The sequence below is a fragment of the Oncorhynchus mykiss genome, chromosome 5, assembly GCF_013265735.2.
Source record: "Oncorhynchus mykiss isolate Arlee chromosome 5, USDA_OmykA_1.1, whole genome shotgun sequence".
Lineage (NCBI taxonomy): Eukaryota > Metazoa > Chordata > Actinopteri > Salmoniformes > Salmonidae > Oncorhynchus > Oncorhynchus mykiss.
The window spans coordinates 30673576-30700016 of record NC_048569.1 but is presented as its reverse complement, the minus strand read 5'-3'; the positions used below and the strand labels follow the sequence as shown (position 1 = coordinate 30700016).

Sequence of the window (26441 nt, the reverse complement as noted above, 5' to 3'; positions counted from 1 at the left end):
TTGTTTCTCTCCATCGCATTTGGATAATAGAGCATTTTAAAAGGCTGACATTGTTTGATTTTAATACTTCTGACAGACAAAATTCTATCGCCACCCATAACTTTTGGATTTAACATTCCCAGAAGGCAGGGATTATTACAACCTACTGCAGGCCTAAAACCTATGGGTTTATCCTTCTGAATTAACGATTATATTGAAGACAGTAGCCAGTTAATGAGTTGTGGGATTATTATGATGATTATTATTTTTATTATTCCTGCATTATAATTATAGAAATGCCCCTTAGAAATGTAAAATCTTACAGAATATCTAACTCAATATCACATACCAGATTTGCCCTAATGAAAAATGCCCCTTAGATATTAATTCAGAATCCTCCAATCCTCAATTGAATAAGATCTACAGGGACATATTATTGATCTACAAGTATTTTCATTTAGAAACTGCCCCATAATGTGTTCCGAAAACCGTGTCATACCAATTATTATTGGATTATTCACTATGGCAACCACTTGTTAGTATAAGATTGAAAATGTGCATTAACCTTTTTATCAAATTCCATTATATATTTGTGCCACTGTAGATGCTGTGTTTTTATTTACAGTAGTGATGGACAGCTGAAGGCATTTTTGTTTTTCCTCAAGCGTAGCGCGCTGTGAATTCTGCAAACAATGATTCCATGATGGGCTATTAGCAGGACAATAGACTTCATACTTTTACAAAAAGGATAGTCTAATAGCTCGGCTAGGTGTGAAAAGAAAATCCCCGCAACTTGCAATGTATTAAGTACTCTAAAGTTTTACATTTCGAACTCCAAACCTCATGCAACCGCAAAATGTTGGATAAAGCATATACTGTACAGTATTTGTTCATCAACATCTTCATGCTTTTGTTAATAAAATTCTAAAAACACTTTCAAAATGCAGATGTTTATTTCAACTATCAGCAGGACACTAGGGAATAAATGTCACTGAATAGTGCCATATTTTCCTAACGGAAACACTTAGGCCTACATCGGCTACAATAAGAAAGGTTTTTTCATGGAATAGAAACACCATAATATTAATCAAACGAATTAAGCTACAAAACTAAATTCTCTGAGGGTAGCAATACGGGCTATAGCTGATACATTGGCAGAGAGCCAGGCGTCATTGGCGGAGAGCCAGGCGTCATTGGCGGAGAGCCAGGCGGAAAATTACAAGTTGAATATTGCAAAGAACAAAATTTAGTCACAATCCATTCCAGGCACACCGGTGAGCTCTCAGCAGGACAATAGACTTGCCGAGTTTAGGGACTTTAAATGTACAGTATTAATGAATGTTTGCGAGGCATGTCAATTCTCCCATCTCTTTTGCATAGCCCACCAAATGCACTGTTTTCTAACCACATCTGGATGGCTCCATAACAAATTACTATGGGAATAAAATCATTGAATGACAGAGCATGGGGACTGGTCTTTAAAATTCAGATTTTTATGTGGAAATGTAAGGATTATTTTGCTCTTCACTCGCAGTCACTTAATAGCCTAGGCCTACTCCAACAGGTCACGTTGTACAGCACCATATTTTCCTAACTCAAACCCTTAATTAAATCACTTTAGCTGTGATTGTAAAATTAATCAAGGCTCCCTTTGTTATTTAGTTTTATAACTAAAATGCTTGACTGTATTTAAAAAGACATGGATGACTTGTATGCTGTGTGATGACATGCACAAATGAATGATTGATATACTGTATATTTAAGTAGGCCTTGCTGCAAATAAGTAAGTTACGCTAAAACAGCTACAGTAAGAAATGCATTTGTTTTTCTTGGAATAGAAAACACATAATATTCATCAAATTATCAAATCAAAAAAATCTATCCCATATAGTCTGTGCTATTCAAGGCTCCCTTTGACTCCAAGTAATTTCTATAACTTAGCGTCTCAAAGATGCCCTCTGGTGGGCAAACTAACACTACCAATAATGGCAACAATGGCTGACAAATAACATGCAAGCAGTACGCCAACTTTTATAGGAAGAACCACTGTGTGTGTGTGTGTGTGTGTGTGTGTGTGTGTGTGTGTGTGTGTGTGTGTGTGTGTGTGTGTGTGTGTGTGTGTGTGTGTGTGTGTGTATATAGAATATATACACACACAATATAGAATATTTCTCTACATATATGGAGAGAGATATGTAGATATATCTATCTCACACACAACCTTTCAAAGTTTGGGGTCACCTAGAAATGTCTGTTTTTGAAAAGCACATTTTTTTTGCCCATTAAAATAGCATCAAATTGATCAGAAATACAGTGTAGACATTGTTAATGTTGTAAATGACTATTGTAGCTGGAAACTACAGATTTTTTATGGAATATCTACATAGGCGTAGAGGCCCATTATCAGCAACCATCACTCCTGTGTCCTAATGGCACGTTGTTAGCTAATCCAAGTTTATCATTTTATAAAGGCTAATTGATCATTAGAAAACCCTTTTGCAATTATGTTAGCACAGCTGAAAACTGTTGTTCTGATTAAAGAAGCAATAAAACTGACCTTCTTTAGACTTGTTGAGTATCTGGAGCATCAGCATTTGTGGGTTCGATTACAGGCTCAAAATGGCCAGAAACAAAGAACTTTCTTCTGAAACTTGTCAGTCTATTCTTGTTCTGAGAAATGAAGGCTATTCCACGTGAGAAATTGCCAAGAAACTGAAGATCTCATACAATTATGTGTACTACTCCCTTCACAGAACAGCGCAAACTGTCTCTAACCAGAATAGAGAGAGTGGGAGGCCCCGGTGTACAACTGAGCTAGAGGACAAGTACATTAGAGTGTCTAGTTTGAGAAACAGATGCCTCACAAGTCCTCAACTGGCAGCTTCATTAGATAGTACCCGCAAAACACCAGTCTCAATGTCAACAGTGAAGAGGCGACTCCGGGATGCTGGCCTTCTAGGCAGAGTTGCAAAGAAAAAGCCATATCTCAGACTGGCCAATAAAAAGAAAAGATTAAGATGGGCAAAAAGGACACATACACTGGTAAAGTGGTAGATTTGTACATGGTAAAAGGGATCTTGAAGAAGGAAGGCTATCACTCCATACCCTGTGGACAGTGCTTAATTGCAGCCAATTTCCTCCTACAACAGGACAATGACCCAAAGCACAGCTCTAAACTATGCAAGAACTATTTAGGGAAGCAGTCTGCTGCTATTCTGTCTACAATGGAGTGGCCAGCAAAGTCACCGGATCTCAACCCTATTGAGCTGTTGTGGGAGCAGCTTGACCGTATGGAACGTAAGTGCCCATCAAGCCAATCCAACTGGAGGTGCTTCATGAAGCATGGGGTGAAATCTCTTCAGATTATCTCAACAAATTAACTAGAAATCCAAAGGTTTGCAAGACTGTAATTGCTGCAAATGGAAGATTCTTTGACACAATTCATATTTCAATTAAAAATCATTATTTATAACTTTGTCAACGTCTTGACTATATTTCCTGTTCATTTTGCTACTCATTTCATGTATGTTTTCATGGAAAACAAGGACATTTCTAAGTGACCCCAAACTTTTGAACTGTAGTGTATATAAGGCAAAGTACGATGTGCCCAGTCACAAACCCCTAATCTGCCAAGCAACAGTAGACCAGCATACAGTGCAGCCTTACTTGGCCCTACTTTCTGGAAGGGTTCCACTGGCTCCTCCTCCTTGACGTCTTCCACAGGTCCTAGAACAACCTGCTCGTATGGGTCTGGGGTGAAAGGGGGGGGCGACAAAGATATATGGAGAAAAAGAGGTCAAGTTAATTGACAGAGGTTACTTTATTTAAAGCAGCAGTAACCATGATAGTGGAAGTTAATGAAATCTGTTTTTTTAGGGCAACAATGATACTTATGCTTACATGCTGACCAGACCGATCAGGTCGCATGCGCGAGCGTTTCAAAATAAATGTATGCATGTTATTCAATCATGGCGCCAACAAGCGTCAGCGTTGCCAGGCGCAAAAATAGAAGTCACTTTTATTTGTGACGCAGAACGCGATGCAAGTCCTGCCTCTCCCACTCCTTATTGGCTTTTGGAAGCATATACACACACGTGCCATCTCCTCTTTGGTTATACCCACGTGGGTGATTGATAGATGAACTTGAGGTCGGTTGTGGTAATGCACATTATTATGAAAGTTGCCAAGTCATATAAAGTTCAAAGAAGAAAAAGCCTGGAAGGCGGAGCGATCACTAGAAACGATTCAGCTGACCGTTTTATGTGTGGATTAATTGTCTGGGTTAAGGACCTTGTGCATTTCAGGTAAAATAACACAATGTTTATATCCCAGGACAAATTAGCTAGCAACAATGCTAGCTAGCTAAATAGGACAAATTAGCTAGCAACTGCAAGCTAGCTAGCTAAATTGCCATAAAAGTTCAATGCTTTTCAACATGTCTCCAAATTAATATAATTGGTTCAGAGTTTATTTTGATATTTCAACCTGCGTGTTGTGATTGTGTTTGGTGTGGGGGGGACAAAATCAATTTGCGTCCGGTATACAGTACATTTCCACAACACGATAATTTGGATAGCCACGTTAGCGTCGCCATCAGGTAGGTGCTAGGAAGCAGGCTAGGCAGTGCTAGGTATGAACAGCCAATCCACTAGGGTCTGGAAAACCTTAATTAGTGTATTTGGCTTTTTCAGCAACACCCGACAGGTGTATAAAAATCGAGCACACAGCCATGCAATATCCGTAGACAAACTTGGCAGTAGAATTGCCTTACTGAAGTGCTCAGTCGCTTTCAACATGGCACCTACATAGGATGCCACCTTTCCAACAAGTAGGTATGTCAGATTTCTGCCCTGCTAGAGCTGCCCCGGTCAACTGTAAGGGGAGAGAGGTAGCCTAGTGGTTCGAGCATTGGGCCAGTAACCGAAAGGTTGCTGGATCGAATCCCCAAGCTGACAAGGAAAAATCTGTTATTCTGCCCCTGAATAAGGCAGTTGTTCCCCAGTAAGCTGTCAATGTAAATAAGAATTTGTTCTTAACTGATTTGCCTAGTGAAATATAGGTAAAAAAAAATTAAAAAGCTGCAACACTCACTGCGACTTCCAAACTGCCTCTGGAAGCAATGTCAGCACAAGAACTGTTCGTCGGGACCTTCATGAAATGGGTTTCCATGGACGAGCAGCCGCACACAAGCCTAAGATCACCATGCCAAGCGTTGGCTATAGTGGTGCAAAGCTTGCCGCCATGGGACTCTGGGGAGTGGAAACGCGTTCTCTGTATTGACAAATCACGCTTCACCATCTGGGAGTTGGACTGACAAATCTGGGTTTGGCAGATGCCAGGAGAACGCTACCTGCCCCAACACATAGTGCCAACTGTAAAGTTGGCACTGGGGCTGCTTTTCCCCCCACACCTTAGTTCCATTGAAGGAACATCTTAACGGTTCAGCATACATTCTAGACGATTCTGTGCTTCCAACTTTGTGGAAGGCTCTTTCCTGTTTCAGCATGAGAATGCCCCCATTTACAAAACGAGGTCCATACAGTAATGGTTTGTCGTAATCGGTGTGGAAGAACATGACTGTGGCCTCCAAAGAGCTGACCTCAACCCCATCGAACACCTTTGGGATTAATTGGAACGCCGACTGCAGTGCCAGGTCTAAGGCAGAACAAGTTACCATTCGAATCCAAACAGACAAAGAATAGAAAAGGCCTAGTAGGAATGCAATAATGGAGAGTAAATGAGAAGAGGGTAGGTAGTCAGTTACCATCCACAGCGTGCAGGTCGCGGTGCTCCTGGAAGCAGCTGTAGTATTTGTACTTCTTCCCGCAGATGTCACAGGAGTAGCGGAAGTTATCTGCACTCGGATACACAGAGATCGCATTGTCTGGTCTGTGGCACACTGGCATTCAATGACATCACATCATGCTGGTCATAGTCTAGCGCACAGCACCGATTTGTTTCATATCACTTAGTAAGGTATAAAAACCAGTGGATGGTTTGCTGTGTTATGGGTCCATCGACTTTGCTTGTGTGTAGTGTTGGCATGTAGACCTATTCTCTTACTAGGGATGGAATCAACACAGTTGAGTATTGCAGTATTTTTTATAACATATCAAGTCTGACTCAAAGTACAGATTCTCATTTTTTTTTTTAAATTGCCAGGTAGTTAACATTAGTTTGCGCTAGTTGGCTGTAACTGCGCCAAGACTTCGGTATTTCTCATCTTATAGCTTAGACTCAATCTTCTTTAAAAAAAGAAAAAAAATGGTGAGACAAAATGCTTTCAGCACTTTTATTTCCATGACTCCCAGCATTTATTATTGCTCTTTCTTGTACCTGATAAATTGTGATATGATAGGTATTGCCATTTTGTATGTATCGGCACCAAAATATTGTGACAATATTGTATCAGGGGGTCTCAGCAATTCCCAGCCCTATGTCTTACTGGAAAAATGATTAAGATGGTGTTTTGGATAGGGCTGGATGATATGGCCTAAAAATAATATTTTTTATTTTTCCCCCCCAAACTTATGGGCGATTCACAATACGTGTCGATTTTTTTGTAATGTTCTCTCTAAATAAGCTATACGGTACAATTAAAAGGCCAAATACACTGCATTTCAAACAGTCAAGAGTCATCTATTGAATTCAGGGTTTGTGACATTATATAGGGTAAATATAAGCCTTCCACAACCATAAGACCCAATCATAATATATTTTGTATCATCATAATACAGTAGTTTACCTGATTGTTTGCAATAATCACCGATCTGGCTTTCAAGTCGGTCTACGAAAATGACCTTTTTGTTACAAATTCAACCAGAACCATGCATAGTGCACATTCACTAATAATGACTAACTTTTTATAGAAGGCATTATAGAAAATGAGCACAGGTCTCAAACAATCTTTCAAGCACAAGCCCACGAGCTAGTGAGTAGCCAGCTAACCTTAATATTTGAAGTTTAGCTAACTTGGATCTATTTGCACACCCTTCTGTCTGTCTCCAACTGTTTGAACAGCATGCTGGCCTGTCCACTTTGAAATCAAGTGGCTTAGCTACCTTATTTCTCAGAATGAGAATGAGTTGCCAACTCCTTATAAAAGTGTTTTATGCTTATTGCTCATTTATAAAAACAGACTAGACAGCTAATATAAGAATCCTTTACTAAAATGCTGCTAGCGGAGCATGGTACAGCAATGGGCACAAGACAAACTGAGCATTGATTTTCCAGAATCAATGTTCATTGATACTACTGTTTTAGTATTGTCTGCTCTGCGAGCAATTTAAGGAGCTGAGACCCAATAAAAAGGGTATGGTTCAAAAAGGTAACTTCTCTATTACAGTAAAATAATGTCTCTGTTTGTGTCCATGTGACCCATTCTGTTGGACCAAACCTCAAATGCAAATAGTGAGCTGAAACAGCTTGTTAGAGGTGAAGAAGTGACAACATTGTTGTGAGTGGCAGGGGCTTGTTGTGTGTGTGTGTGTGTGTGTGTGTGTGTGTGTGTTAACAGAGGAAGAGGTTTCACTCTCGCCAAAATTTGTCCAAAGACAAGCCCAATGCGTTTCTATGGGTTTATTTTGGACGTAAGCTTGTTGCCTGCCTTCCCACCTTTGGGACAATGACTCCCATTGTTAGGGCGGAGACATGAGCATCTTATCAGTATATATAGATCTCTGGTGTAAATTGGAGGATGAAGGTGCAAATGCCTTCCGAAATGGACCCGTTCCGTAATGGACCTGGTGCTTTTTCACCCGGACCCAATATGCATAAATCAATTTATTTTCAATATTTTGAGCGTTTATATAATTTTGTTGATTTTCAGGGTGTGCTGCAGCACCCTCAACACCCCTACGACGATTGACAATGCTGATGACAAAGCAACAAAACACTTATAGTGGAGCTGAAGTGTAAGGGACAGTCATACAGTAAGGCTAGTTGTCAGTCATACAGTAAGGCTAGTTGTCAGTCATTCAGTAAGGCTAGTTGTCAGTCATACAGTAAGGCTAGTTGTCAGTCATACAATAAGGCTAGTTGTCAGTCATACAGTAAGGCTAGTTGTCAGTCATACAGTAAGGCTTAAGCATCTGGAATCTGCTCTGTGCCTGCCTGAACATACAGCTGAAATTGTCCCAAAGCCAACCCTTAATTCACATCGACTTTAGTGTTCCTTCCATTTTTTATGCGCATTAGCAACTCACAACAAAAAAAAAGGAACCTAGCCAAGTGATCACAACTCTTCTCCCTACATTCTCTTTTCCCTCAGTTACGAGTCTCATTCAATTTCGATCCGACCACTACATTCCTTGCCAAATCACGACAGATTTATCAGTCTAGGGACATACTTTGTTTCATGTTTAAAAAAAGCCTGTCCACCAAGTAGAAGGTCACAAATACAAGGTAAAAAATACATGCCAAATGCAGGATTCTACTGGTTAAAACTGAAGGATTTTAGCTTTCTAATGCTGTTAAACTGCATGTCTCACCTCCCATTATAAAAAGGAAATAGCACGGTGTTGAAACAGGAGTACACGGTGTAAAGGAGTGAAGGAAGTGTTTTTGATGAGAAAGACACCTGTTTCAGTAGTGAGTCGCAGCTCAAATGGCACTTGCAGTCTTTCAATTAGCAGATTACCTCACAACTCAAGTAGGCCAATGACAGTGGCTGCATTTCAACTATAATCATTTCTGTAATTAACACTTTTTTCCAACTGTTAATGACAATGTGCTTATAGAATTTTAAAGATGCATATCCCCTCTTACTAACCTTACAGGAATTGTAGCGTTAGGTAGTAAGGCTGGGCGGTATGCATACTGTCCTTCTCTCATACTCATACTTCTCTCATACTGGGATATACATAATTACCGGCTTAGTATACAAGGGGGCACCAAAAGGGACAAAAGAAAACATTGGGCGTCTATTACCAGAATGCTACCAAGTAAGATACAATTTCAATAGAGGCTGCTAGCTAAATATTCTAACAAGCGCAAATGAAAATAAAGAAATTGAAAAGACCGATAATACAACTCATGAAGTTATACCTATACACACACACACACACACACACACACACACACACACACGTATATGCATACATAAACCCAGCAAAAAAAGAAACGTCCTCTCACTGTCAACTGCGTTTATTTTCAGCAAACTTAACATGTGTAAATATTTGTATGAACATAACAAGATTCAACAACAGACATAAACTGAACAAGTTCCACAGACATGTGAAATGGAATAATGGTTCCCTGAACAAAGTCGTCAAAATCAAAAGTAACAGTCCGTATCTGGTGTGGCCACCTGCTGCATTAAGTACTGCAGTGAATCTTCTCCTCATGGACTGCACCAGTTTTGCCAGTTCTTGCTGTGAGATGTTACCCCACTCTTCCACCAAGGCACCTGCAAGTTCCCAAACATTTCTGAGGGAAATGGCCTTAGCCCTCACCCTCCGATCCAACAGGTCCCAGACCTGCTCAATGGGATTGAGATCCCGGCTCTTCGCTGGCCATGGCAGAACACTGATATTCCTGTCTTGCAGGAAATCAGCCATACTGCTCGTTCTGTGCATGATGGCATTGTCATGCTGAAGGGTCATGTCAGGATGAGACTGCAGGAAGGGCACCACAGGAGGGAAGAGGATGTCTTCCCTGTAACGCACAGAGTTGAGATTGCCTGCAATGACAACAAGTTCAGTCCGATGATGGTGTAACACACAGCCCCAGACCATGACGGACCCTCCATCTCCAAATCGATCCTGCTCCAGAGTACAGGCCTCGGAGTAAAGCTCATTCATTCCTTGGACGATAAACGTGAATCTGACCATCACCCCATGTAAGACAAAACCACGACTCATCAGTGAAGAGCACTATTTTCCCAGTCGGATGATGTAAGGCAGGTCCTCACCAGACAACAGGCCTACAAGCCCTCAGTCCAGCATCTCTCAGCCTACTGCGGACAGTCTGAGCACTGATGGAGGGATTGTGCATTCCTGGTGTAACTCGGGCAGTTGTAGTTGTTGTTGCCATCCTGTACCTGTCTCACAGTACGGACATTGCAATTTATTGCCCTGGCCACATCTGCAGTCCTCGTGCCTCCTTGCAGCATGCCTAATTTGCACATTCACGCAAATGAGTAGGGACCCTGGGCATCTTTCTTTTGGTATTTTTCAGAGTCAGTAGAAAGACCTCTTTAGTGTCCTAAGTTTTCATAACTGTGACCTTAATTGACTACAGTCTGTAAGCTGTCAGTGTCTTAATGACCATTCCACAGGTACATGTTCATTAATTGTTTGTTCATTGACCAAGCATGGGAAACAGTGATTAAACCCTTTACAATGAAGATCTGTGAAGCGATTTGGATTTTTACGAATTATCTTTGAAAGATGGGTCCTGAAAAAGTTAAGTTTATTTTTTTGCTGAGTACACACACACACACACACACACACACACACGCTACCGAATGTCATTTTTGGTGAGTTCGGACATTTGCAAGCGAACGTGAACGAGGCGTTATACAAATGAACAAAGTTTAGACACATGCTTGTCTGAAGGACAATCGCTAGGACAGCGTTTCCCAAACTCGGTCCTGGGTACCGTTTTTGTCCTAGCACTACACAACTGATTCAAATAATCAAAGCTAGCTGATTAGTTGATTATTTAAAAATCACTTCTGTAGTGCAAGGGCAAAAACCAAAATGTTTGGGGAATGCTGTGCTAAGGCAACGGGCCTGCCTGCTCTGAGAAGAGGGGGGAGGAGCAGACTGAGGGGGTTGAGAACAGAGAGGAAAAGAAATCAAGAGAGGCAGCTGTACAAATAATGCATCTAAAGGGCTTTGACTTCTAAAACACAGCAGAAAGCTAAGACAATATGATGCACAATCACATTATTTCAGCCACTTACTCAGATAATTAACTAGCAAGTTAAACTTAGGGGTCGTGTTAACGCAGAATCTTGCATTTTTCACAAAAAATAAGAAAAAAGACCAACCAAAAAAATCTTGCTGCGTTTTGTAAAAGCAGACGTAAAATGCTTCTTATTGTCATTTCTACTCGGAATCAGACTCAATTCATGCTTCAGCTGCACTTCTAAACTCACGAATGCGCATTCTATCAGCAGACAGCACTGACTGATGTGTAGCTACTTTTCTAGGTTTAGCCAACCTACTTTTCACGCAAGATTAACTTTAAGGAAATGTAGCTGGCTACATTCTTTCTATGATAAACAAGACCTTGCTAATACGTAAGAGTTGACGTGTGGCTGCCAGCCAAATAGCGTTGCACTTTGTTGTCATCGGACGAAAATGATGCTATTTTTTTGCAGAATGTGTTGCACTAATGTATTTTCTTTGAAGAAAAACTATAGTAGCACATCCCTGATAACTCTACTAATAAAATATATATATATATATAGATATATATATAAAAAATAAAAAATAATAGAAACACTACACAGCTGGACACACCTGCTCCTGCTTTCTCCCATTGTGCTATTTACAAAACACACACGTGACTGGCTCAACTGTTCTGGGGAACTACAGTAAGCTTCATAATGTAAAATAATGTGACAGGTAAAATGAAAAATGCATCCTTTTTGGGGGGTAGATGAACACAATATGCTTTATCCTAGTGTATGTACAAGTTGACTGCAGGTATTAACTTAAAAAAGTACCGAAAAATATTAACATGTATTGAAAAACTTTGAAGATATTGTTTTAAAGGTGTAGAAAAACATACCCATGGCTATTTCCAAATACCTCGGTATACCGCCCAAGCCTATTATGTAGGCCTACTTGTTATTTTTTCCCATTTGTGAGGATGGTGTACCTTTTTGATAACTGCACTGTGATTAACATTTTGTGAGGGGACAACATAATTTTTCCGTTAGGGATTTTTCTTAACGTTAACTATTAAATTTAATTTAAACGTTCACAACCCTAGTGTGCATACACATCCGTGTACTCACTGTTGGGAGTTGTTGGTGCCCCCTCTCCTGGCATGCTGTCGGACTCTGCGGGGGGGGGGGGGGGGGGAGATAGAAAGGCACATGCATAAAAGATCTGCTGTTGGCTTGGCGCCAACGCTTAACAGCTCGACTCACTCAGATCTCTCACACACACACACAACATTTGGCATTGATCACATGAAAGATAATGGATGTCAGGAAAGTAGACTACTTGAAAAGTATTAGCAGATGAATGCAGCTGACAAGTTAGAGGGCAACTCCACCATTTTTCAACCTCAAATTCACCATACCAGTGTCTAAATATGTGAAATTCCCACATTTCTATGTTTTGTAGAACAAAATATAAAAGTAAAATGGTTCTACCCAATGACATCAAAAGTTAAAACAAATGTTCAAATACTGATATTCCCTGTGACGTGGGGAGCAAGAAAATACCCTCCATCTGGCTAATAACTCATTGGAGGTTTTGAAAATCACAGGTCCTTTCTTGTTTCAGCATGTGCACAAAGCAAGAGCCATACAGAAATGGTTTGTTGAGATCGACGTGGAAGAACTGACTGGGCGGCAAAGAGCTCTGACCTCAACCCCATCGAACCCCTTTGGGATGAATTGGAATGCCAACTCCGAGCCAGGCCTAATCGCCCAACATCAGTGCCCGACCTCACCAATGCTCTTGTGGCTGAATGAAGTCCCTGCAGCAATGTAACATCTAGTGGAAAGCCTTCCCAGAAGAGTGGAGGCTGTTATTGCAGCCAGGGGGGGGGGGGGGGGGGGGTGGGGGGGCAACTCCATATTAATGCCCATGATTTTAAAATGAGATGTACAACGAGCAGGTGTCCGCATACCTTTGATCATGTTGTGTATCAAACAATTCCCATGTCGTCACACAAAGCCTTAGTGTTTCAGGTTAGGCCTTCCTTACCTCTGTGTGCACGGACATGTGTTTGAAAGCAGTTGTAGTACTTGTATTTCTTCCCACAAATCCCGCAAACGTAGGAGCCTGTATGAGAGAGGAAAAGCTAAATAGAGAGCGCTGCAAAAGCTACAAGAGTCAACTGCATTGATATCATTGGTGTGTAACATGGAACTTAACTAAGACTAACCATGTGCAATCATTTAAGACTGTAAAACAGGTGACCAGTCCTGATTTACATGTATTTATCAATATATTACATGGTCAGACAGTTCTGACATAATATCCTAATGATTACCTTTTCTTGTAAATAGGTACAGAAATGTATTAGGTACAGAAATGTACTGGTTTCCTAGCATGACATTTCACAGTAAATACCAGCTGAGATAGTTAATGTTCAATGTCAGGGGGCCAGTATGAATGAGGGCAGTCTGTGAAAAGGGTGAGGTAGTTGCTCACAGGTGCAAAACAGTTTTGTGTAACGAACCCAGATGTTGGGACTAGGTAAAAAGGAAGCAGCTGAGATGAGGACATTTGCATTGCCAGGTGCAGGTGCACAGGTTTGGAAGAAGACAGATACAGAGGGAGAAGTTAAAACGACAGGTGCATGATGGAGAGAGTGGATGCGTTCGATTTGCATCACCCGTTTTTCCATCATGGTCTAAAATGTGCAAACTCCAACAACCTGGAGCACAGATGGCGATGCAAAATGAGCATGCCCGTTGTGTGTGGAGCGGGAGGTGACGTGTTGGGGGGGGGGGGGGGGGTCGTACCCTGGGTCTGGTCATTGCGCGACCTTCCTCCTCCTGCTGCTGCTGCTGCTCCTCCTCCTCCTCCTCCTCCGAGGACCACACAGATCTCGGCTGGCACATCTTTCCCATTACTGGCTCCCTGCATGTCAGGCTCCTTCTTTATTGTGACCGGGACAGCAAGGGTGGTGGTGGTGGTAGGAGAGGGGCCATCTGGGACTCCACCCCCCGCGTCAACCTGCTCCTGTCCAGGATTGGTGGGCACCTCCTGAGCACTCATGACTGACTGCTCAGGGCCAGCGCTCCTGGGACTGTGAGTGAGTGCAACAGACAGCCAGGCAAAAGGTAGGAGGAAGAAACAAAACAAGTCAGAATTACTAATACAACTTTCAAGAAACAGCAGCCTTCCTTTGAAACGGGTGCAGTTCAAATACAGAAAGGGATAACACCAAGAAAGCAGAGCTCTGCCAAACCATCTCTTTAGCCAGTTCTAAAGCAGAGCTCTGCCAAACCATCTCTTTAGCCAGTTCTAAAGCAAGGCACTTGACACTCAGATTGCCATATGCCTGACCAAGGTACATCAAAAAGTTAGAGGTAGTCCGTCCGGCATACCAATGAGAGAAAGTGCAATTTAATGGGTCTATAAATTGTCTCCATAATGACATTATTTAGGACATTGTCTAGTTAAATACATTTAAAAAACAAAGAATATTTCAATACCATTTCTCTACTCGTGACAAATGGGGTTTGTCCAATATAGGAGGGGAATAGATGGGAGATATACATTATTACCCATTATTTGCCCTACAGTGCAGTGATTCATTTTGTATGAGTGACCTTCGACAATAAATCCACAGCACCCAGGTGTTCTAATTCCAGAAAAATCCAAATTACCCAGCCTTCTACAGTAAGTACCATTGTACACTAGGACTATAATGAGGGGGCTCAAATAAAGTCAAATGCAACCAAGCAAAACAGAGTTATAACAAGGATGACAGATTTTTGGTGTAAAGAGAAATTACCTTTCATGGGCAACACCTTTTCTTGGAAGGGATAATTGATTGACATTGGCACTAATGATTAAAACAGATCATGGATACATGGACAGCTGTTGTTCCCAAAAATACAGCATTGCTATGTTTCTGTTTGTCACCCTAAATATGAATTATGCAGAACTTTTAGATTCCTAAGCTGTGGAGGGAGTATTTCTGGATGGCAATTAGTTAGTCAGGAGTTACTTAGAAAGCTGGCAACATTGTAAAAGGGTATTGGTTCAATAGAATAATGTGTGGTAGGAGGGAAGAAGCTCATTGCAAGTAGGCTAGTCATTAAAACATTAAACAATTCCCAGTTACTCCAACTTTGTTAAATATTAATTTAAAAAAAAGGTGTTACCTGCTCCACTGTTTCATGCCCCATTTCTGCAATCTAGCCTACATTGGTTTGTTGTGGTAGAGAAAACATTCCTAATCTGGTAGAGAAATGGACAATGGCAGAACCTCCATGTTTTCATATCAGCATGGGTGCAACAGTTTAAGGGGATGATGCTATACTAACCTCATATAGCATTAGAATAAATGCAAAACGACTAACCACCTCAGACATCTATTAGCCTACTTGATAAAATTATGCATGCAAAGAAATAGCGAGCCGACAATCTAAATATTGAAAATTCTAATCTCCCTCAAAAGAGGCCAATTCAACAAGCCTGGGCAGATTGGAGGCCATAAAAGCTAATTTGGGAAGCGAAGGGAATGGCCGAGTGTTCATTTCAGCAGCAGCCGTGTCACCGCCATGCGCCATGTTGTGTTGGAAATTATGACAAGAGTTCTTTTTTTTTTACAAAAACAGCCCCATCAGGAACAGGTGGGGGCAGGAAGCTACATGGAGGGGAATATCAGCTGAGAGGAAAAAGCAGAAAAGTGAAATCCCTCTCAAAGCTGGACATGATTGGATTTCATACCCTAATGGCAGAATGTGATTAATTTCTCCACAAAATTCCTTTTAGCACACGTAGGCATTAATGCTGTGCTGCTTGGTCGGCTGCTATGCAATTGTGAGTTAGCCCAGTCTATTTGTGTGTTTGCTTCTGTGCTGGAACCACCATGTAATAAATCTAATCAAGCTTGTGAAATCTCATGGTGGAAAAAGCAAACAAACCATATTTTAGAAAACATTGTGCCGTTTCAGGGAATTTCTCTCATAAGCCATACAATGATAGGTTATTTCTCATTTATATATGCAGGTGAAAATAACTAATTTATAAGCCTCATGTAGGCCTAATTTGGTTATTCCATTTCATCACCGTTTAAATAATTCCATCACATAACTACAGAGGCATGATAGTCACATGACATTTTTTTCCTCTACATTCAAAATGGAGGATTTAGACCTCTTGCTATTCACATCATGGAATTTGACAATATCCTTTCCAAGATTCAATATCAGGAACAAAAACATACCACAGAATGTGTCCAAATAATCTAATGCGGTGAAACAGAATTGAAGCTAACTCCAACATGGTATCGGTAAGCACAACACTGAACACAGCCTGGAAATAGCATTCATGGACATTGACAAATGAATTCTGGCAAGGCAAGGCAGCATTGATCCCAACCCCCCTCCCCCCAATTTGGTTGAAATGGATGAAAAATCAATGGCCAAAAGGTCAGGTATTGAGCACATTTCTCATGCCTTAGAACAGCCCATTACATAAGGTTTTGCTAAAAATGGTAAATTCACCCTGAGAGAAAAAGGAAATCAAATAAAAACTAAAGAATTTACCTATTCAAATTATTGAACAAATGCTTGCTTTGGGCTTCTAACTAGGTCAAATTCTGTCAGGAATCTCAGCATTTTGATGAATTGTTTTGGCACCTATAGAATGTTTCCACCGAGTATAACTTTCATGTATATAGAATGGATACCCTGCAAACAAAATGGCTTGCTGTATCTTTTATTGAATTGAAAATGTGAAACCACCATCTTTCATTGATCATAAATCATTTCTGTTGCATCTATAAAAAAAAAAAAAATTCAACCTTGTTTTGACACAAAACGTCAATGATATTCCTATTTAATAAAACGTTAAAATGAATGTCATGGTTAAAATGTTCCCATTTCATGGCTGATAGGAAAAATGTCTATGAAATAGGAACACATGACCAGATCCTTCTGAAAATGTATTGACATAAGAAATAAACATGAGGCCCCTGGCAGTTCCCAGCCCTAATACAATAGTCATTTGAACATTTTATTACAAACATTTTATTATTCCTTGGATAAAAGCAGCATTAATACAAGCTGAATGTTTTTTGGGGGGCAATAGGCCCTGTGTGTATGTGAGACGGCATGTTATGAAAATAGTTTAGCTTGAAACGAACCCATTTGAATAGACTGCTTTCCTTAAGATTGAGGGCAGTGGTTCAGTTAATGTCACTGCATGGATATTAAACATATTGTGCTGGACTACAGCCCTAAGCAAATCAGTCTCAATGCTAGCGATGTCGGAAAGGTCAACATTGGAGGGGAAATAAATGAATTAATATTTATTTAACAGTACTGATTTGTCAAGATACTTTAAAAATACTAGGCAATATGTGGAAAGTACATTGGCTAATACCATAACAAATTACAGTGCCTTCAGAAAGTATTCATACCCCTTAACTTATTCCACATTTTGCTGTTAAGGCCTGAATTCAAAATGGATTAGATAGATGTTTTGTCTTACCCATCTACACACAATGCCCCATAATGACAAATTGAAAACAGTTGAGAAATTTGTGCACATCTATAGAAAATGAAACAGAACTATTCACACCCCCAAGTCAATACTTTGTAAAGCACCTTTGGCGGTGATTTATAGCTTTGAGTCGTCTTGGGTATGTCTGTTTAAGCTTTGCACATCTGGATTTGGGGATTTTCTCCCCTCGTTCCTTGCAGATTTTCCCAAGCTCTGTTAAGTTAAATGGGGAGCGGCGGTGAACAGCATTCAAGTCTTTGCACAGATTTTCTAATGGGATTCAAGTCTGGGCTTCGGCTGGGCCACTCAATGACTTTTGCATTCTTGTTCTAAAGCCATTCCAGTGTTGCTTTGGCTGTATGCTTAGGGTCATTGTCCTGTTGGAGCATAGACTGGGGGGGGGGTTAAGGTCATTTTCACTCTGAAGCAAGTTCTCGTCAAGGATTTGCCTGCATTTGGTCCATTCATTGTTCCCTCTAGTCTTACCAGACTCCCAATCCCTGCCGCTGAAAAGCATTCCCAGAGCATGATGCTGCCATCACCATGCTTCACAGTAAGGATGGTCTTAGGCAGGTGATCAGCTGTGCCTGGTTCTCTAGACATAGCACTTTGCATTCAGGCCATTGACATTTTTGTCTCATCAGACCACAGAATCTTATGCCTTATGATCTTTCACATGCCTTTTTGAAAACTCCAGACGTGCTGTCATGTGCCTTTTTCTCAGGAGTGGCTTCCGTCTCGCCTGTACAACCCAGATCGGTGAAGTGGTGTAGAGACTGTGGTCCTCCTGGCAGGTTCTCCCATCTCAGCCAAGGAACTCCACTTCTGTCAGTAGTCATTGGGTTCTTGGTCACCTCCCTGACCAAGGTCCTTCTTGCCCAGTTTAGTCAGATGGTCAGCTCTAGGCAGAGTGGGTAGTTCCATAATTTTTTCCATTTCCCACTGACTGAGACAACTGTGCTCTTGGAAACTTTCAACACTCTAGAAATTGTTTTATACCCATACCCAGATATATGCCTCACCACAATTCTCAGATCTATGGGCAGTTCCTGGACTTCGTGGTACGGTTTTTGCTCTGACATGCACTGTCAACTGTGGAACTTACATAGACAGGTGTGTTCCTTTCTAAATCGTGTCCAAACAATTTAATTGGCCACAGGTAGACTGCAATCAAGAGTGCAGAGACATCTAAAAAATTATGATTAAGGGAAATTGGATGCACCGGACCTCAATTTGGAGTGTCATAGCAAAGGGGTGTGAATACTTATGTAAATTAGATCAATACATTGGTTTGCTATATTCCTGCTATGCAGAGGGGAGTATCAGAGTAGAATATTATCTGCCACAGGGATGAACAAATCCTATTTCAGCCTGAATGCTTTCCCCCGCTCCTTAAAATCAGAAGCACATTTTCCTAGCCTCCTCTGTGTAATGTCTCTCAAAATTGCTTCCAACCAACGATTTCAAAAAAGCAATAATGCAGAGAAATGGGAGAATTACCCCCCCCCCCTTTCGACATTTCCTTCTATTAGCCGGAATGGTATAGAAACAGAACTGTGTCAACTCTTGAAATTACATCCGCATGCAGTCCGAAACCCCATAAAATCTTTTCAATTTATATGTTAATGCTGTGAATTAAAATTTAATAACTAGATATTGAAAAGTGGCCTTGAATTATACAAAAAATAAATCCTGAAAGAGCAGCCCTAAAATTTGAAATTCAGGGCAGCATCCGGTCTGCCGCTAAGCCCTTGCACACTAGCAGATTTTATTTGAGTGAAAATCTAAATTGCAGTGCAGTCTGAGGCAGGTCTGGTAAACCCGCTCCTTTGTGATTTATGGATTCATTAGAGCAAGAGAAGACACCCCCCCCCCCTTCACAGAAATGAGATTTCCCTTTGTAAAAATGTATATTTTTTGAAAAGGCAAACTGAGCTCTGAAACATTTAGAAAACTGACAAAAACACCCTATGTGCATATAACCACAAAGACGGCCCTTAAATCATCTTTGCTGCAGCAATTGAACGTCCCTGTGCATTATTCATGAGACCAATAAGGTCCATTTTAAGTAGAGAAGGGGAAGGAAATATGCACAGAATGCACATATTCCCCCAAATGCCAAAAGCTCTTCATGTAGCCATCCAAACCTGAAATACCATCCTGCTGTCCCTAATTTGAGTGGTATCATTTTCAGAGATTTATCAGGACAAGGATGCTTATATAAGGAAGGTAAATGTTGATACATTTAGCAGATTTGGACAGAAGCCCAATAAATACACACTATAAACTACAATTGCTTAACTTTTGCAGGTCTCAGCAAGAACATCATAAGGATTACATCTATCTGCATTTCAACAAGGTCTACTCAACGACAGGTATGCCTACATAATGTTTGTGACTGCACTCTAGGCAATAGAAATAAATTACACCAAGTCCTGGCTAGTGATATATGGTCTAGGGAGGCCTTCATGGATTGTTATGAACTGACAAGATGGTTTACTATCTTGTTGTCCATCATTCTTTCCAGACCTATTGAGTTTTGTTTTAATTGGGGTGGCAGATATTTTTTGGTTCACAAGCAGACCAGGACATCCTACCTCTTGGTGATCAGTGTCTGAAGGTGCAAATAGCCCTGTCCTGCTCAGTCTTCGGTCTCCCGCAAGCCAGTGTGACCTGGGTGGGTAGAGTGTTTAGGTCTGAGAAGGTGTCAAACTACTATGAATTCACACACAAAAGTTAGACAAAATAAAGAAACCCTGGTGTTCTATGTAAAACTGTGAAGACATCAAAACTACAAAACATATGGAATCATGTAGTAACCCCCCCCAAAAACTGTTTTTTCAAAATATATTTTATATTTGAGATTCTTCAAAAGTAGCCACCCTCTGCCTCGACAGCTTTGCACACACTTGGCATTCTCTCATCCGGCTTCATGAGGAATGCATTTCAATGAACAGGTTTGCCTTGTTAAATGTTAGTTTGTTGAATGTCTTTCCTTCTCAATGCATTTGAACCAATCAGTTGTGTTGTGACAAGGTTGGGGGGTATACAGAAGATGGTATTTTACCAAACAGGGCTAAGTCCATATTATGGTAAGAACAGCTCAAATAAGCAAAGATAAACAACAGTCCATCATTACTTTAAGACATGAAGGTTAGACAAACCAAAAAATTTAAAAAAGTGCAGTCTCAAAAACCATCAAGCACCATGGTGAAACTGGACCGCCACAGGAAAGGAAGACCCAGGTTGCGGTCAAAACACTTAAGACACACCCTATCCCTCAAATTAAAGGGGACACTTCTGATGACGTATCATGACGTCTGACAAGTATATACTTGTAGGGCAAGGGAAGGAATTATTTTTTTAAATGGACCACCCTTTGCCGGAAATTAATCTCTCGTCCATCCCGCGATGATTGTCAGCTACCGGTAGCTTGTGGGTGCTTTATATGCACTAGTCAATTATGAATGCATGTCTACTTATAGTAAATATACACCTACTGTATGATAGCTAGCAAATGAATTAGCTAACATTAGCCTGCCTAGCTGGAACCTCTGAAGGAAAATGTTTTATTTCTACAATTTCCAAAAGATGACCAAACAAAAACATTTTTGCTTTTTACGAGACGTGTTTGTGCCGGCATGTGCATTAGTAGCACAATTTCACTTATTTGCATTTGTTTTTACTTACGTGCATGTTGACTTCTCCATTGATGTTGTTTAAGTTTTCGCTGACTTTTCTTAGCGGATGTACAATCGGCACAAACTGAATTATGGGGAGTTTCAGGCCCCGGAGTGAACATAATTGTACACTCACAAAGCCGACAAAAAACGAGGGCTGGGGGCATACATTGCAAATTTCCATTGCTTGGCTAATCATTTGGACTGCCCTCCAAGATGGCAACAGGGATTCCCCAAGGGCAGAAGGTGAGGGTAAGTGGAAAATGGTGTGTCTTTTAAGTGTTTGGACCGCAGCCCCAGAGTTACCTCTGCTGCAGAGGATAAGTTCATTAGTTACCAGCCTCAGAAATTGCAGCCCAAATAAATGCTTCAGAGTTCAAGTAACAGACACATCTCAAACAGCAACTGCTCAGAGCAGACTCCGTCAAATCAGGCATTCATAGTCAAATGGTTCCAATGAAACCACTACTGAAGTACACCGATAAGAAGAGACTTGCTTGGGCCAAGAAACACAAGCAATGGAAATTAGACTGGTGGAAATCTGTCCTTTGGTCTGATGAGTCCAAATTTGAGATTTTTGTTTCCAACCGTCCTGTCTTTGTGAGACACAGTAAGTGAACAGATTAACTCCACATGTGTGGTTCTCACTGTGAAGCATGGAGGTGGAGTGATGTTGCTTTACTGGTGACACTGTCGTGATTTATTTAGAATTCAGGGCACACTTAACCAGCATGGCTACCACAGCATTCTGCAGCGATACACCATTCCATCTGGTTTGAGCTTAGTGGGACTATCATGTGTTTTTCAACAGGACAATGACCCAACACACCTCCAGGCTGTGTAAGGGCTATTTGACCAAGAAGGAGAGTGCTGGAGTGCTGCAATGGGAAAGAATTTCAGGTGAAGCTGGATGAGAGAATGCCAAGAGTACAAAGCGGTCATCAAGGTAAAGGGTGGCTACTTTGAAGAATCTCAAATATATTTGATTTGTTTAACACGTTTTTGGTTACTACATGATTCCATGTGTTATTTCATAGTTTTGATGTCTTCACCATTATTTTGCAATGTAGAAAATAGTAAAAAATAAAGAAACCATTGAATGAGTAGGTGTGTCCAAACTTCTGAGACTGTAGCACCTTTCACTTCAATGCAACCTTCCTCCAAAACAAATCCTAAATGCATTTTATTACTTGGCTGCTCTGACATTTAATAATAAATAATAATAAACAACATTCTGTCATTCATACATTCATGCTCTTCTATTAAAAACATGGAATTTCCAATGTAATTTATAGCCTGCATTTGATTACACTGAATGTGGAGGGAAAAGGTCAGGGTTCCAATTTAGCATACACACCAAATAAATTCCACAAACACTTCAAATTCATACTACAGTTCTGAAGGTCAGCTTCAAAATTAACAAAGTAAAATGGCTCGGCGAGATCTACTTACAATGACAAACCATGCAAGACAGAAAATTGTTTTGCGTCTACAAGATTGTAAAAAGCAGAGATTGGTAATGATTGTTTTTCCTTTTCTTAAAATGTGTCACCTCTGTCCTCCTCTGCATTTGTCCTCTTTCGTGTACTGTTCCCTTTTGTTTGGTCAGGGTTTTCTTCCCCCCTAAGTTTAGACGCATAACAAGTCCGGTGCATTCCTTGTTTCACCATTTGAGCAGGCCATGAATTCACTCTATCATTTCTCAAAATACACAAAAAAAACAAATTGAAGATGACCAACCTTGACCTTTCAAACATTGCATTTCTATTATTTATTGCAAAGGGAATTCTTACAGAAGAATCTTAGAATGGGTGACATGCAGAATCTCTTACTTGAATGTATATGTATATGTGTACAAGTGTTTTCTATCTCTTTACCCTCTCTTCTAATGTACATCTAAGGGCTTAGATGTGTCATACCCAGTCATCATTTCTTTAATATTACGGAAATGCACAACAAGCTGACAGATTAGGCTGATTGTTACTTTATTTGGTAGCCTACTAAACACCTCTTCACAGTAACCAGCAACATCAGAGAGGATGTTAGTAGTATAAAGCCATATTATAAACTGGGTGGTTCGAGCCCTGAATGCTGATTAGCTGACAGCCATGGTATATCAGACCATATACCACAGTATGACAAAACAATATTTTTTACTGCTCTAATTATGCTGGTAACCAGTTTATAATAGCAATAAGGCACCTTGGGGGTTGTGATATGTGGCCAATATACCACGGCTAAGGGCTGTGTCCAGGCACTCCGCATTGCTTTGTGTGTAAGTACAGCCCTTAGCTGTGGAATATTGGCCATATACCACACCTCCTTGGGCCTTATTGCTTAAATCTACCATTTCAACAGCCAGGCCCTGCCTGCCACTGTTTGGTACAGCTGGGTGGGGCTGGGTAAATGTAACCACTCAAATGCATCTAAGCTGTGGAAACAAGGATTAGTTCTAAACTGATTTTGAAGCTATAGCCTACATTGTTGTCAAATGACAAAAACATCAACAATGGATTAATACAGCCTAGATCTTGGGTTATGATTGGGTAAAACAGTTTCACTGTAATATAATGCATTTATAATTGCTTATTTTAAGTATGAGCCTGCTAATTAGAAGAGTATTTGAATTAAGGACATTGTTACTATTAAACAAAATAGTCCAAACTGAGATAAGACATTAAAATGAGTTTACACACCCTGTTTCAAACTGTAGCCTACTCCTATCGTTGCTCATATTCAACATCAAATAGCGCATGGTGATAAAACTAATCTGTTTCTAAACGGAGGTAATTTTGTAACTGGTATCAATTTGATCGTTTTTCATGCACTCAAACAGAGCTGCTCGTGCAATCTACTAATTATCCTCTAAAGGGTCCACAGTCAAGGGATCTTATCATTGGCTACCAATGTAGCCTACTTATATTCAAAAACACATTCGACAAAAACAAAGTCACAAAACTAAAAAGGTTAGTTAGAATAAAATGCTTAAACAAGTCAAATTAATTGGAATTTCTTAATTTCACAAAATAATCGCCAACAGGTGGCGCCAATTTCAAAATGAAATTAATTTAAATCCTACAACCATTTTGAAAACAGAAGTAGAAATTATATTCGAAATTGGGAAATTCTCATATCGACCGATTGAAACGGAAACAAATAGCCTACCTTCGCTTTAACACAACAAACACGGACGGCTCAATTGGTGCGATTATAAAATGTTGAAAGAAATTTGAAGCAAAATTCCCAAAACATGGCTGCAAGGTTGTGTTTTCAGATTGTTCTTCGTCCTTCATTTAACCACCACTGCTCATTTCCCACGCGCTTTTAAAGCTACATTTTACAAAGTATCACTGGGTTAATTAGCCAGTGTAGACAACTGAGTTTACTCAAACTTTCTTCGAAATCGCTGTCTAAAATCAACAGATTATTTGCGACGGAAACTAAAGCCAGCACCCTTGCTTTTGATAAAGCTCACCAAACATGCATTAGCGTGAAAACCAAATGGTGAAAACACACACCCTCACTAATTATGAAGAGAGAGTCGAAAAAACTATCAGCAACCGCGGCCTGTATAAAATTTACAAATTTTGGATTTCTAAATCAGAAAAAAAACGATTAAGAATGGTTTGACGTTACCTCCCAAAATGATGCAGCACATGCGAGTAGGATAGCTCGAGCTCCAAAATCCTCCTCGGACACCAAAGGTGACTGCACAACTAGCGCTTTGAAATAAAAATTAGTTATTAATTCTCAAATTATCTAAACTAAAACTGCTTTATTTTCGATATTGTAACCTTCACATCTTCCGGCATGAACTCGAGTGTATGATTGTGTTGACGAAGGTGCAGGCTAGTCCGCCCAGGCTCAGCTTTTCCAGTATTCAGGGTAGGCTATGCGTTGCGGTTTCTCCAGTGGAAATTTTCGTCGTCCGCCATCATACAAGGACAGATTCCGAAATTGCTACGCCTGCTAGTTATATCAAAATGATTCTGGGCAGAGCGAAAAAAGGTCGAACGACCGTAAAGTTGCGCAGGGAATTAGAGACTAGAAATCACATGCAGAATAACATTTCTGCATCTAATAATGTGAAAGTTGAATTGGAGTTGAAACAAGTAACAGCTTCATGACACACATGATTACAAATGATGTTGAACATTCTAAATATTCTGTGAAATGCACACTTTGTCCATTTTTTCCCAAATGATAGTCTATACGTCCATAAAACAGATGAGAATATTTTGTTGTATATTTTGTCACTCATGCCATTTTTTTATTCAATAAAGTTTGCTATTGTTGATGTTCAATTACTGGAGAGTAGGGTGGTTTGGCTTGGCTCTATATAATATATGAGCTATGTGTATGAATGTTTACATATATATGTATATGACACTATGTCTGAAATAAATAAATATATATATATACATATATATATAATTCAGACATACATACACACGTGTGTATATGCATCTGTGTAGTGATGTATTTTTTCAGACTGTTGTTGAAAAAAAAAAAACACTATTAGCTTGCTAGGCTAATGAAACTAGATGAGAATTGCTGACTTCTTGGTTGGCCAACACTTTAGAATATTTCCAATTCAAAGAGTATGCTGACCCTGCATTCATAATCAAGTGGGAAGGTGATATTTGTAACATATAACTGAAAAATCCACTTGAACGCCCCAACTGGTAATTACATCCCTGAGCTCCGACTTCTCCCACATGCTGACTTCTCCCACATCACCTACTAAGGAAATTACATTGATAACAGCATTTTAGGCAGTTAAATGCAACACAATATTATTTATAAAACCCAATATATCAATATTGTTTTTGAACACCATTTTTCTTTTTACAAGCATGTACTTTTAGTTGATGAATGACAGCTTGTCCAAAGCCAATCAGCCTTAGTGAACAAGTTTAAAGCTTGTGAATGCATCCAACTGGTAAGTTCCACCTTCCCACTTAGTTTTGAATGCTGCATTAGTTTCAGTCCAAATGCTCATACCATGTCCTAGGCTAAGTACATGTACTTTTTAAAATACATTTTAGTCATTTAGCAGACACTCTTATCCAGAGCAACTTACAGTAGTGAGTGAGTACCTACATTTTCATTCATACTGGTCCTCCATGGGAATCAAACCCACAACCCTGGTGTTGCAAGTGCCATGCTCTACCAACTAAGCCACGCAGGAATGTACAAGGATAGTAGGCCTAGGCTGTGCTGCAAAATATTGTGTGCTTTAAATGCCAGGATGTCATGCTCATAGGGCTTTGTAATATACCAGCCTAGTCATGCCTAGCTGGAATTTGCTGCATACTTCAGGAAGTAACTGAAATAAGACCCAATTTAACAATAGGCCTACCCTTTACACAAAAAAAAACATATAGCCTATTATGGCACTATATAGCCC

At 40.2% G+C, this 26441-nt stretch overlaps 1 protein-coding gene across 7 annotated transcripts in view; it reads right to left on the bottom strand.

The window, feature by feature from the left end:
- The window catches only part of LOC110523597 (zinc finger protein 618), a 36725-nt gene extending 11644 nt beyond the window's left edge, over window positions 1-25081 (bottom strand). For 2 of the 7 annotated variants that reach the window (XM_021602450.2, XM_021602452.2), the window contains exons 1-7: window positions 24668-25081; window positions 19949-20024; window positions 13634-13920; window positions 12870-12947; window positions 11948-11992; window positions 5744-5833; window positions 3646-3729 (exon numbers count right to left, since the gene is read on the bottom strand). In XM_021602450.2, coding sequence (XP_021458125.2) covers window positions 3646-3729; window positions 5744-5833; window positions 11948-11992; window positions 12870-12947; window positions 13634-13889 — 553 coding nt within the window. In that variant the 5' untranslated portion in view covers window positions 13890-13920; window positions 19949-20024; window positions 24668-25081. Of the gene's footprint in view, window positions 1-3645; window positions 3730-5743; window positions 5834-11947; window positions 11993-12869; window positions 12948-13633; window positions 13921-19948; window positions 20025-24196; window positions 24491-24667 lie in introns of those variants that run through there. The other 5 variants (XM_021602448.2, XM_036977270.1, XM_021602451.2 and 2 more) reach the window with 5 other exon arrangements.
- Window positions 25082-26441: the final 1360 nt, after the last annotated feature.